The 13,440-nt window shown below is 60.1% G+C and overlaps 1 protein-coding gene across 4 annotated transcripts in view; it reads right to left on the bottom strand.

Moving 5' to 3' along the window:
- Positions 1-13,440, bottom strand: part of RIPOR1 (RHO family interacting cell polarization regulator 1) — a 130,254-nt gene that overhangs the window by 63,057 nt on the left and 53,757 nt on the right. For 2 of the 4 annotated variants that reach the window (XM_050922340.1, XM_050922341.1), the window contains exon 1: positions 8,257-8,431. The exons of the other annotated variants lie outside the window; for them this stretch is intronic. In XM_050922340.1, the coding sequence (XP_050778297.1) occupies positions 8,257-8,416 (160 nt within the window). In that variant the 5' untranslated portion in view covers positions 8,417-8,431. Of the gene's footprint in view, positions 1-8,256; positions 8,432-13,440 lie in introns of those variants that run through there. 4 annotated transcript variants of the gene reach the window in all.

Raw genomic sequence — 13,440 nt, 5'->3', positions numbered from 1 at the left:
CCTCAGGAACAATCAACACCAGAGACCAGCCACCTCCAGAGACTGGGCTCAAGGACGAACAGTTCCCGTGAGAGAGGCAGCCTCACAAAATCCACCACGGTTGGGACAAGGCTGGACTGAGGGGCACCAGCAGAGTCCAGGGCTAGGACAGGAGGGGGCTGTGGGTCAGGATCGAGGGGCAGCAGCCAAGCTGGGGGGGACAGGGCATGGATAACAACGGGGGCTGAGGGTCAGGATTGAGGGGGCACCAGCAGAGTGCAGTGTGGTCGGGGCAGAGGGGAGAGAGCACCAGCCTAGCATCTGCCCAGACTGGCCTACCAGGACTGTAAGTCTCAGTTTTACTAATATGCACTGCATCCCCCACTCCCTCTCTCCTCCTGCCCCACAAGAGCAATGAAGGCTTCATTTCCAACGCCCCTTTGCACCCCTTGCTCTGAGGTCAGTGCCCTCCCACGGGAAAGCAGGATGACAAACCAAGGGTGCCAGAGCAGGCAGTGTGTATCCACTGAGAGGGGCCGAGGCAGGGAGCAAGCAATACTGGACCTAGCACAGAGTTCGGAGGAGGGTGCGGGTGGGCCCAGGTAGGCAGCCCCACAAAACCACCATGAGACAGTCCAACCCCAGGGCTTCCCGGAAGGGTGGGGGCTCACCAACACAGAACAGAGGGGAAGGTCTGAATTTGAATGGGCAGGTACCAGCTGATGCACCTGCCACTAGCAGGCCACAGGGTGGCAGCTGCATCCCCCCTGCCCCACGCTTCCTCCCCCACCCCCACCCCTGCTGGGCCTGAGGAGGAGACCCCATCAGCCAGGGGGGATCGGAGCAGCCTAGCAAGGCCACTCCCTTCCCAAGAGCCAGCGTGCAGAGCTAGAGGGGCCATGACGAGTCCTGCTGTGCTGAGAAAGGAGTGGCTGCTAGGCAGACAATCCCCAATTCCTTACTGCCCATCCTGCCAAGATCTCTACCCGGGCCACCTCCCCTGGGCATGCCACCGTCCTGCCTCTGCACCCAGCCACGGGCTGCCCCTTCCACGCCTTGCCCAACACCGGGTGCTGCCACTACTGAGTGAGCACTGCCCCCCAGAGCCGCCCTGGCACAACCCCCACCAGCTCCCGCGCCCCCCAGCCTGCCACTGCTAACGCAGCCCGGGGCCCGCGCCCCCCGGCCTGCCACTGCTAACGCAGCCCGGGGCCCGCGCCCCCCGGCCTGCCACTGCTAACGCAGCCCGGGGCCCGCGCCCCCCGGCCTGCCACTGCTAACGCAGCCCGGGGCCCGCGCCCCCCGGCCTGCCACGGCTAACGCAGCCCGGGGCCCGCGCCCCCCGGCCTGCCACTGCTAACGCAGCCCGGGGCCCGCGCCCCCCGGCCTGCCACTGCTAACGCAGCCCGGGGCCCGCGCCACTCGGCCTGCCATGGCTAACGCAGCCCGGGCCCCGCGCCCCCCGGCCTGCCATCGCTAACGCAGCCCGGGGCCCGCGCCCCCCGGCCTGCCATCGCTAACGCAGCCCGGGCCCCGCGCCCCCCGGCCTGCCATGGCTAACGCAGCCCGGGCCTCGCGCCCCCCGGCCTGCCATCGCTAACGCAGCCCGGGCCCCGCACCCCCCTGCCTGCCATCGCTAACGCAGCCCGGGGCCCGCGCCCCCCGGCCTGCCATGGCTAACGCAGCCCGGGGCCCGCGCCCCCCGGCCTGCCATGGCTAACGCAGCCCGGGGCCCGCGCCACTCGGCCTGCCATGGCTAACGCAGCACGAGGCCCGCGCCACTCGGCCTGCCATGGCTAACGCAGCACGGGGCCCGCGCCCCCCGGCCTGCCATGGCTAACGCAGCCCGGGGCCCGCGCCCCCCGGCCTGCCATGGCTAACGCAGCCCGGGGCCCGCGCCCCCCGGCCTGCCATGGCTAACGCAGCCCGGGGCCCGCGCCCCCCGGCCTGCCATCGCTAACGCAGCCCGGGGCCCGCGCCCCCCGGCCTGCCATCGCTAACGCAGCATGGGGCCCGCGCCCCCCGGCCTGCCATCGCTAACGCAGCCCGGGCCCCGCGCCCCCCGGCCTGCCATCGCTAACGCAGCCCGGGGCCCGCGCCCCCCGGCCTGCCATCGCTAACGCAGCATGGGGCCCGCGCCCCCCGGCCTGCCATCGCTAACGCAGCCCGGGCCCCGCGCCCCCCGGCCTGCCATCGCTAACGCAGCCCGGGCCCCGCGCCCCCCGGCCTGCCATCGCTAACGCAGCCCGGGGGCCCGCGCCCCCCCGCCTGCCATCGCTAACGCAGCCCGGGTCCAGAGAGATTGAACACGGCCCCATGCAGCCAGCCTCCGCCCGGGGAGAGGCTCACGGGCACGAAGAAAGCCTGAGCGGGACAGAGACAGCGAGGCAGCTGCGTCCTCGCCCCAGAGATCCAGCCCCTAGGACCTCACCCCACACGCTACTTGGGCTATGCTGCACAACAGCCCCTCACCTCTGCACCTGCCACCTCAACCCCACCCACCCTGAGAGGGGTCGCTCACAAAGCCGCCCTACCCAGACCCAGTCATTTGGGTCTGTGCATCTGGGCCCAGGGGGTTCTAGAGGGTAACCATGGCAGACCTCCAGGTTAATATGGGGTACAGCCCATGGGGACTACAGATCCCAGCATGCAATGCGCCACCTCAATGTGATCTGCCTCAACAGAAAGCATTGCATGCTGGGATCTGTAGTCTCCGTGCCCTCCCACACCCTTACTGGGCCAAAATGCGACCAGCACCCCCAGAGCCTGGTCTCGGAGTGTCACCGTCTGTGCTGAATTGCCAAGTCCAAGGAGAGGCCTGGAGGAAAATCTGGGTTTGAACCATCAGAGTTCAGGGAGGGAGGGGTTTGTAGAGCATTCTCCCTGCACCCTGTAGAAACCCAGGGAACAGCTACTTTATTTGCCTGTGCCACTTAGGAGCTCTGTAGCCCGGATCCCACCAGAGCCAGAACCGAGGAGCACAGCCAGCCATTAACCCCAGCACTGGAATGCTGCTAGCTGGAAGGAGCCCTGCACTTTGCTCTCTGAGCAGGCCGAAAACCCCGGGCTCCTGCCATTCTTCCCAAGCTCTGAAGCCAGGTGGCCCACCCCACACACACAGAGCAATCCCTCTGCAAGATCAGCAAGGAGCGTGCTTGTGCACGTGCACGAGTGCAGACGCACACGGGACTTGGTGACACCTTAACCAGAAACAGATGACAGCCGAGTGCTGTCTGCAGCAAGAGCGCAGGTGGCCTGGCTAGCTGATCGAATCACTTTGGTATCACAGCTTTGCACAAGTACTCCAGACACGGCTGACAAGATGTGTGTGTACAGACCTGCGTGGCGTGCTCTGCGGCTGTCTGGAGCAACGTGCAGAGTGTAGCATACACTAGCCCTGAGGCTTAACGCAAAGTAAGGCTTTCTGATGAGACGCAGCCCTGGCCTGTGCTGAGCTGTGTAGGTTTTATGCCAATCCCGTGCCACCACTTTCAAGGATTTGCTCTGACAGGTGAAACCAGCTGTGCCCAGAGGGCTCACTCTGCCAGGCAGACCCTCCCTACTCAGCACTGCCCATCCATCCTGAGCACGACGCCAAGGAAGGGAGAGCAAAGGGAATTCGGCATGAACATCAAGATCTCCCTCCCTGCTTCCCCTGACATCAATGGCAAGACTTCCGCTGAGGCAGCAGGATCAGATCACAATGGGGTTTGGGACCTGGGGTCTTCCCTTAGGGAGCACCCCACTGACAGACAGCTGAGTGCAGCAGGGGATGCACCACGTGTCATGCAAGAGCCACAACAATGCCACCGCAAGTCTAGGCACAGTCTGCAAAGCCACGCACTTCTCACCCCTCACTCCAGTTCCCAGAGCCCCACACGAGCAAAGGCCGCCAGCCGAGCAGGCCGGATGGAACGAAGCTGGTTTCACAGGGCTCTCATTCTGGATTCTGAAGGCTGCTGGCAGGCTCACAGACCCAAGATGTCCCCTTCCGATCCCCAAAATGCTCCCACAAAAATGAACTAAATATCGCAGTCCTGCCCCACCCCAGGCAGCGGCAGATTGCTAGATAACCCCCTGGGCGGGTCTCCCAGCACTTCTTCCTGCCCCTTCCTAGATTTCAGCCAGTCTGAGCGCCTGTGTCCTCCGGCCACTGAACCCCACCCAGACACCCCGCATGGAGCTCCGTGATGTTTGACAACGTTTCTGTTCTTGGGAGACTAGAGCGTTGTGTGCCACAGGTAGAGAGCAGCAGGGACTGAGGGGCCCTGGAATGGCAGGGACTGATGAGATGAGATGAGATGTGCCAGGTGATTCCTGGAGAAAAAACGTGCCCCATGCTGCAGAGGAAGGTCCCAGTCAATCTAACCTGGGGGAAAATTCGTTCCCAAACCTGGTGATCAGTTAGATCCTGAGCATGGGAGCAAGCCCCAAACATCTAGACAGAGGACTCTGGACCACCCACAACACTGTCCTGTCTCCAGCTGTGGCCAATCTCAGATGCCTCAGAGGAAGGCGGAAAATCCCCCCAAAACATCTGACCAATTGTGCATCTGTGATTCCTTCCCAACCCAATCACCAATTGTGATTCCGTCCTGACCCCTGCAGGCACCTGTCTGAAGCCTGAGACTTGATTACAGTTATTGTCTTAATGCAGAGCTGCAAGCATCACGAGCATGCTGAGGACAGTGCAGGTGCCTTGTTCTCCCCAGGGCCCATAACAGAAGGGGATTCCATGACCAGCCGCCTCATCCCCTGCACACCTAGATGATGGAACCCATCCCAGAAGCTGGATTACAGCATGTCTGACAGAAAGCTACATAATCTCCAAGCTATGGTGAGTCCACCAGCTCTCTGGTTAACTGTTCCAGTATCTTAATTCCCCTCACTGCTGGGCTCTCATCCCATCTCCACTCTCACCACCTGTCACTCCCACACAGCTCTGGCCTCATGATCGGGGCTCCACCAGGCACCATGGACTTTCTACTCTGGCTTTTCCTCTCACCTGAGTCCCTGGTTCTCTTTCGGAAGGTTCCATTTCTAGTTCCCTCCCCAGGGACGAAGATTCACCGCTGCTCTCCAGGAGCCATGGGAGCCAGTCCCTGCAGTTAGATTTCGTGGTCAAAGCCTCAGGAATCTGCTAATCAGTATTTTCCAGGCAGCCCTGAGCCCTTCCTTTGAGAGTCAGAGATTTTTAAGTCACCCAGGAGACAAATTCTAGCAGATTTCTCTATTAAATCCTCTCAGATGGTTTAAAAGCCACGGCGGAAGGACATCCTTCTCTGTTAGGCTCTCTACATTTCTAGAACATTTCCCCTAAAAGCCCTGTTAAATGGAACACAGCCCGATCGGTTTCACCCGCACTCAACAGGGCAGGACTACTCCACGGGGCTGCATTGCTTTGTCGCTTTTGGCTCAGGCGCTTCGGCCACCACTTGCCCTCTGCCAATCCTCGTGCTAGGAGGCATGGCTGATTTGACTGCCCATTGTGGGGACAGTTAACCCAGGGAAAGGTGCTCACACTGGTGCACTGTTCCTGTAGGACAGGGGGATAAGCAGTCTTGGCACAGGGCGCCTTTAGATCCCTATAGCTGTGTCCACACTAGGGGCTGCACAGTGTAGCTATTTCAGTGTTAAAAAAATCACCCCCAAGAAAAGCAGTGGAGAGCAGCCTTTAGAGCCAGGCCCCAGGGACACAGGTCTCCCACCAGGTTTGCAAGGTCAGATCCCCGTGGAGCAGGGAGAAGGCAGGTGCATGCAGGACTCAGCACTGAGCCCTTGGGAGCAGGCCAAGCCAGGAGGGGCTCCGAGGCACAAACGAGATCAGCCCTAGCAACCCCCTTCCCCCTTCGCTTCCCTGCATCTCCCTCAGCAAGACAGAAATAGAGCGGATGTTAACAGAGTCCCTATAAATAGCCCCGAGGGAGAGGCCAGGGAGGAAGGGGACAGTGAGAAGACCTGGCCGGGTGCCACTATGGGTCTTGTGCCGCCAGAGTGCCTCCCTGTTCCCGGGCCAAGAGGGGACCATGGAGATCCAGGGATGCAGCCCCTGCATCCTGGGACCTCTCATGGGCAGGCAGATCTGTCCCCCAGCACCAGCTGCCTCCTCTCCAGGGCGCTAGTGGGGAGAGGCCCCTAAGGCAGGAGTCAGTGCCCCGCTGGAGGAGCGGCGCTAGCTCAGACACTCCTGCACCCCCTCGGCACTTCTCATCCTTCCTCAGCACTTGATGGGCCTGTAACCTGGCTCCTTTATCCCTGAGGACGTCGCCCGCCTGCCCTGAGCGGGTGCTGGCAGCTCTGCAGCACCAGGGCAGGACAGTCGCCCACACGGGCTCATCCACATGGGGTTTGGGTCAATTCCCCCCCGCCCCTGTCCACACTCAGCCTAGTGAGGGTAGCCAACCCACCCAATCCCAGCACTTGCCCCTGCAAGGGTGCTAGCCAATACTAGGTTGTGGTAGAAGCACTAATCCAGGCTTGCTCTGCCCCACACCCCTAACGCGTGGGGCCTGGTATAACTTTTGCTCCCAGCTCTAGTGGTCAGCACGTATTGCCACCTCAATCTGCGACAGCTCTGAGAACCCCATCAGTCACCCGCCACGGGGTGGGGGTGTGTGGTTAATTAGGTGTTATCTTTGCAATTCGGTTGTCACAATGACCCCCCTCCAAGGGCACAAGCCAAGAAACACTAGAGAGGGGCCGGCGGGGGGACGTGCACGGCCTTTGTCAGACAGCAGCAAGTTAGGGGCCAGCATGACAGACGGGGCTTCCAAGCCGGGTCAGGGCAGAGCCCAGTGTCCCCGTCCACCCCCAACTCCTTTCCGACTGGCCTCTGGGTAACATTTCCCAGGCCTGGCCCAGCTGCCTGCCCATTCTCCAGGCACCATCCAGCTCACGGCAAGGCTCTGGGGTAAACTGGGTCTAGCATCCCGTCAGGACTGACTGGGAAGCAGACATTAATTCCCCCCGTTTTCTTGGCAGGCAGCAGCCAGGCAGGAATACATGGGAGTAGCCAAGGCAGCAACAAAGCAAGGTTTGTCCTTTCAATTCCTTTAAGCATTCCTCAGCCGTCACAATAGCAGAGAGAGGAGAAAGCGCTAACCCAGCAGGACAAACAGCCATTGACCGACAAGCAGTGGGTGGCCTCCCCAAGTGCCCCACAGCCTGCCTACGTCAGGGGCCACAGCCTCCAGCCCCAGGGGTTCCTGCAGATCCCTGCGCTGAGGCACTGGGAACCGGATGCAGCCGCAGGGGCAGGGTGGGGCATTGCGAATGACATCGCCCTCCAGCAATGCTGGAGCTAGCAGCTGGCCCTAGACTGAACCGCCTTCAGCAGCCCAGCGACTCTGGGGGCCACACACTGAGTCTTGAACCCACCAAGACCCAGGCAGGGGGTAGCTTGGGGAGATTCCTCTGTGGAATGACTTAGCTTCCAATTAGTCCTTTCCACTTCTCCCGGAGCCATATCCTTCCCCGACAAGAACAAGCAGGGTTTTGTCTGCTATCAGCCTCCATCCAGGAGACCAGTGGGCACTTCGCCACCAACTCAGTAGGCGCGTGGTCAGCCCCAACCGTCGGGGACTTGCAAAGATCCACGTGACCGAGTGCCCGCAGGTCGGTGTCTGCATGAAACAGGCCGTGGGCAGCACCAGGGGATTGAACCCAGTCCCTAGAGGACACAGCAGCTGTCCATTCAGCCCAGTGACACTCATGGACCCCTGCTCTGCAGAGACCAAGGCCTGACTAACTCGGAGAGGGTCCCTACAGGGCCCATTGGCCTAGCAGCAGGGACAGGGGCTGCCTGTCCCGGTCCCCGGGGACATCAGTCCAAACCCCTGGATTATGACTATTGTAAATACCCAAGCACAAGGCTGAACTTGAGAACAATAGGGCTCAGGAGCAAAGCCCTGGCCCAGAGAGCAGGTGCGGCCAGGTACCACGCTGGCAAAGCACGGCTGGTCCCTGGCACGCAGAGCAGCCAGCCCCCGACTGCAGGGAGCTGCCGAGGCTCCGCGTGCCCTGCCGTCAAAGGGCCACGAGCCAGTGCTCAGACCAATGTCACCGCGCTAACCAGAGACCACCCCCCAGATCCCGCAGAGGCCAGCCCAGGTTTGCTGGCCCGGCTCTGGGCTGCGTCCCCAACTCGGCACAACATCTCCCCCACAGGGCTGCTCAGCAGGAAGGAAATACCAGGGGTGGGGGGCCCAGTCCTAACCTAGCCAGCAGCCCCTCACCCGCCCCCGTTCGGGCACTGCCCCGCCGCATACTGGCACTCACATGTCCGGTGCCCAGGCAGAGCGAGCGCGCACAGAGCGTGGGGCCGGTCACTTGCCTTCCCTTTGTTCCACTCCCATGGACAGAAGGAAAACACTGAAGTCTTAAAGGCACCCGGGAGCCCACCCCCTTCGCCTTCTCCATGGAAACTGGCTCCAGCCATGTGATTCAGACAGGAAACTACAGGGATATCAGCTGCAAAGAGCTGGGAACTCCTCCCCTGGCCCCTGCCGCCCGACAGGGAGAGCCCAGCGCTGCCAGGCCGGCACTGAGCGAGGGGGGCCAGCCAGGAACCTGGCGAGAGTCTGGCCTTAGCCACCTGCTCCCCGGCGAAGTGCCACTCAGAGCCTGCTGGGGGGAGCCCGCATTCGGTGGGGGGCTGTAACGCGGCGACGGGTACCGCAGCACTCACTGGGCCCGGGGGAGACATGCCAGGATCAGGCCCAGCTGGGGGGAGCCCCCAACAGAGGGCACTACTGGCAAGGGCCCATTGCACAAGCCCTCCATGGACCCATACAGACGAGGGGCCCTCGGCAGAGACTCCAGTCACACTGGGTCACAAGGGAAAGGGGTCTGGGGCCGGCAAGACTGACCAAGGCCCAGGGGTGGAGCACTCAGGGCTGGGAGCTGCCAATCAGGACTCAGCCTGGGTGAGCCCCCAGGACCGGAATAGCAGGGCCCAGTGGGATGCTTTCCTGAAGTTCCCACTCGCTCAGTTCCACCCCACTGAGGCCAGCTCTGCCCCTGTGGTCAGTGGAGGCAGAGCTGGCCTCTCTTGTGCCAGTCGGCATGAGTAGCCAACAGGAATGGCAGACGGGGGTAAGGGTGCCAGCCATTCCCCACTCGCCCACGCTCTATACAACTCAGGCTTTCACAGGTGAAAGTAGCATGGACTAGCGCACAGGACCCCTGGGCCCCATTCCCAGCTCTGCGACTGACTGCCTGGTCCCTTGCCCTCTCCGCGCCTATGTGTAAAGCAGGGCTGAGCACACTAGCCCCCTATCCTGGACTATTCCACCCCCCCAACACACCCATCCAGGGGTCTCCCAACGTAATTAAGAGGCAGCAGGTCTAGAACCAACACATGGAAGTTCTTCACACAGCGCAATCAACCTGTGGAACTCACTGCCAGGGCATGTTGTGAAAGCTAAAAGCATAACTGCATTCAAAAAATAACTAGATACATTCATGGAGGATAGGTCCATCAATGGCTATAAGCCAGGATAGGCAGGGATGCAGCCCTATGTTTTGGGTGTCTCTAGCCTATGACAGCCAGAAGCTGGGAATGGGCGACAGGGGCTGAATCACTTGATGATTCCCTGTTCTGTTCATTCCCTCTGGGCACCTGGCATTGGCCACTGTTGGAAGACAGGATACTGGGCTAGATGGATCACTGGTCTGACCCTGTATGGCTATTCTTATGTTCTCATCCACCCTATGAGATAGCGCCAACCCGTGGCTGACCCTGGGTCGTGCCCCACTGGGGCAACGCCATCAGGACCACTGGAGAAGGGTGAATGAGCCAGGACAAAGGGCAGCTTTGCTCTGGATGGAGCTGGCGGTGTTTTGGTTGCATCTCACACCTCGGCAGATGGTCCCATGATCAGGTGAGTCCCAGCAGCAGGGATTACCACTGAATCCAGGCCCTACCCCACCCACTGTCCCAAGGCCAATGCCCACTGCACTCTGAGCTCGGAGGGAACGTGTCTCTCACACGCACGCTGCAAACTGACAAACCCAGTGTGGAAATCAGAGCCTGGGTAGCATGAGGCGCAGGCACGAGGGCACAGATGGGGCTGCACTGTCCGCTCCAAAGGAGCCCCAGGGCAGCACCCAGCTGGCATGTGAGGGGGCAGATTACAGCCATCCTCATCTCTACCGTGGGCATGTCAGCCATGAAATGACCCACCCCAGCCTGAGTCGCCTCTCGCTGGGCCTTTACCCTGGGCAGCTACATCTGTCCTCCAGTGGGTAGTGAACCCCCTTCGCAGTCAGCAGTGAGAACACCTTGACACTAACACTCAGCTCGTCCAGACAGATTCCCGTCCACAGGTCTCAAAGCACCTTGCTGCAGCAGGCAAGTGAAATTACCCACATTTCACTGATAAGGAAACTGAGGCCCGGGGAGGGGAAGCGACACACCTAAGGCCACTCAGTGAGCCAGCGGCCAAGGCAGGAACAGATCCCAGAAGTCAAGACTCCCAGTCATGTGCTCTAACCACCAGACCTTGCTGCCTCCCCTGCTGATTTGAAGAGCTACATTCTGGAGGGTGGAAGCTGGAAGCCTGAGCTCAAAGTTGCCTCCCCCTAAAGACAGCACCTCCTAGAGGGGAGTCAGCTCCAGGCAATGCGGCCAGAAGCAGCGAGGGCAGTGTGCAGGAGGGGCTGGGTCCAAGCCAAGACACACTAGCTACAATTGTGTAACAGTTCCCAGGTCTCCCCAACTTCCAGGATGCCGTGCCGCCTGTGCAGGTGCAATGCTCCACACAGAGGGCGTCTGCAGCCAGGACTGGTCTGAGGGCGAAAATTCCCACATTCCAAGAGCCTGCGCGTCCTGCCCCCCGCTGCACTCGAGGATGGAGATACAGCTGCATCCCTGTGCATATGCAGCCAGCTGTGTACAGGCTCCGTGCGATGTGCTGCATGGGCAGCTGCACCTTTCTCCATAACAGACCAGGCAGGTGGCTCCTCTCCAGCTAACCAAGGAAACCAATGAAGACTTTGAATCATTCTTTCCCCCACCCACAAACTCTCTTGTACCAAGGCTGCAGAGCGGCCCCACACTAGCCACATTATGCCAGCCGCCCCCTGGGAGAGAACTGGAGTCAGAGGAGCTCACAGGGCAGCGTTAGGCAGGAGGCTCAGCATGACGGGAGCACACTTGGGCTGTTGCCCTCACAGTTTGCAGCTGTAGGTAGGTTTCTTATCCAGGGGTGCTGTGCGCAGCTCCGCTCAGTGCTTGTGTCATGAGCTACAGGTCACCGCCCAGCAGGCTTCAAAGAGCAAATGACTCTAGTGCTGTCAGACTAGCCCCAGGCTGGGGCAGTCACTACACGTCAGACTACAGCTCCCCGGCAGCAGCCAGGCCCACAGCCTGACACAGCCCCATCCCACCCTGCTGTCAGGAACAATCCTGGGGGACAGGCTGGCTGATCTAACACGGCTCTGTCCGCTCCAGCCCCAAGGACTCAACCGCTCTAGAGTTCAGCAGGGAATTGCCATGGCCAGCCTTTGTCCACGCTCTGGGGAGACCTGTGCTTGGGCCCCAGTTCCCATACCTGTCACAGGCCGGCAGAGCTGTGAATACACTAGGATGAGGGTAGCACATCTCCAACCATCACTGAAGAAGCAGAGCTCACTGGCACGGTTGCACTGACCCCTCCCAGCTCAAAGATCTGCTAAGTTCCCCCACTCTCGCGCCTGGCCTAGATTTTGCAGGATTGCCCTAGTTTGAAATGGGCCGAGCTGGTCCCAGGCCCCTGTGGACCGTCCCATCGTTCGGAGGAGAGGCAGGATGGTCTGATGCAAGAACACTAATCACACTTTACGTTCAGGGTTTGCAGAATTGCAATGAAGTAAGCAGGGCAGCGAAGCAGAACAGCAAACAATGCTGTGTGCTGAAGCACTGCTCCTGCAAGTGTCACAGGGCGCCCCACTGCTCACCAGAGCAGTGTCCCCAAACACAAGCCACTGACGCACTCAGGCAAAGGGACTGCTCCGAGGTCACACAAGGAGTCTGTGACAAAGCCAAGATGAGAACCTGCAAGGCCCAGCTCCTAGCCCCTCTGCACACTGCATTACACGGCCTCCCGAGCACGCAGAATAAGTCATCCTGGCCGAGGAGATGCAGCTGGATCACAAAGAACCTCAGCAGCGTAGAGAAGGAAGGGAACAGGCCACCTTAGCATGATCACTAGGGAATTAAACTGAAATAGACACACCAAAGCTGAAGCACACAGAGATGCCACAAAACAGACCCAAACAACCCCCATCCTCTCACTGTTCTCCCCAGCATTCCCTCCGGCTCCCCCCCGTTACATCTGAGCAGGAGGCTCCATCTGGCAGTCCCATATCTGTCTTTATTCCCCGGGTCAGGGAGGTTCTGGGCAGAAGACAGGCAGGAAGGACAGTGAGGGTGCAAGACAGGTCATTACATCATCCGGTCTTCCCTCGCCTGTAGGTCTGCAAAGCACCTGCAGCAGTTACCGTGCCACTCTTCCCACCAGCTGTACGCTCTGGGGGCTGTCACCGAACATACTGACGGGGGAGGTTCCAGTGGATGCACCTCGTTCTGTCTGATGGTAGCTGGATCCCATGGCAGCCATACCTACTGCCGGACCCGGGGACTTGCATCATGCACCCTTCAGCACCGCACGAGTTAGCAGCCCCCCGGGAATGCAATCAGCTAGACAGCCAGACCTTGGATTTCCAGGGCAGAACAACCCTCCGTCTGGCCCAAGCTAAACGTACTGACTTCAGGTGTCCTCTCTGGATGGTACCCCAGGCCGGGGGGGAGTGTAGTGGCACTCTGCCCACAAAATGAACCCGCTGACTAGCATCAGAGGGGTAGCCGTGTTAGTCTGGATTTGTAAAAGCAGCAAAGAATCCTGTGGCACCTTATAGACTAACAGACGTTTTGGAGCATGAGCTTTCGTGGGTGAATACCCACTTTGTCAGATGCACCCACGAAAGCTCATGCTCCAATACATCTGTTAGTCTATAAGGTGCCACAGGATTATTTGCTGCTTCCGCTGACTAGCGACACTGCTCTCAATATGGTGCAAGTATTCACAATATAATCTCATGCCCTCTCCAGCTCTGCTGTGCTCCTTGGACCTGGCTCCCCTTCGGCAGGGCTCAGATACCCTGTTGGCTCCCCTCCTCAACTGGGGGGGTGTGTGGAAAATAAGGGGAAGTCTCTTCCCCCAGCACCCCCAGTCATGACCCATAAGACTGTAGATCTTGGTAACGGCACACCTTTTCTTTTCTCAGTGCCGTGATGAGAAGCAACATACTTAACACTACATAGCATCACTGTAGCTGTGTCAGTCATTAGTAACAAGGAGGGTCATTACCGCACGCACCCTGTCTACTGAATACTTAACAGCGGCATTTCAAGTATCATTGAGCATCCAAGTGAGTGCCCACTGAGATGGCTTCCCATCTCAGAGCTACGGTTTCAGGCTC

The sequence above is a fragment of the Gopherus flavomarginatus genome, chromosome 14 (genome assembly GCF_025201925.1).
Source record: "Gopherus flavomarginatus isolate rGopFla2 chromosome 14, rGopFla2.mat.asm, whole genome shotgun sequence".
NCBI lineage: Eukaryota > Metazoa > Chordata > Testudines > Testudinidae > Gopherus > Gopherus flavomarginatus.
The sequence above is the reverse complement of the archived record's forward strand: the minus strand, read 5'-3'. Positions and strand labels throughout refer to the sequence as shown.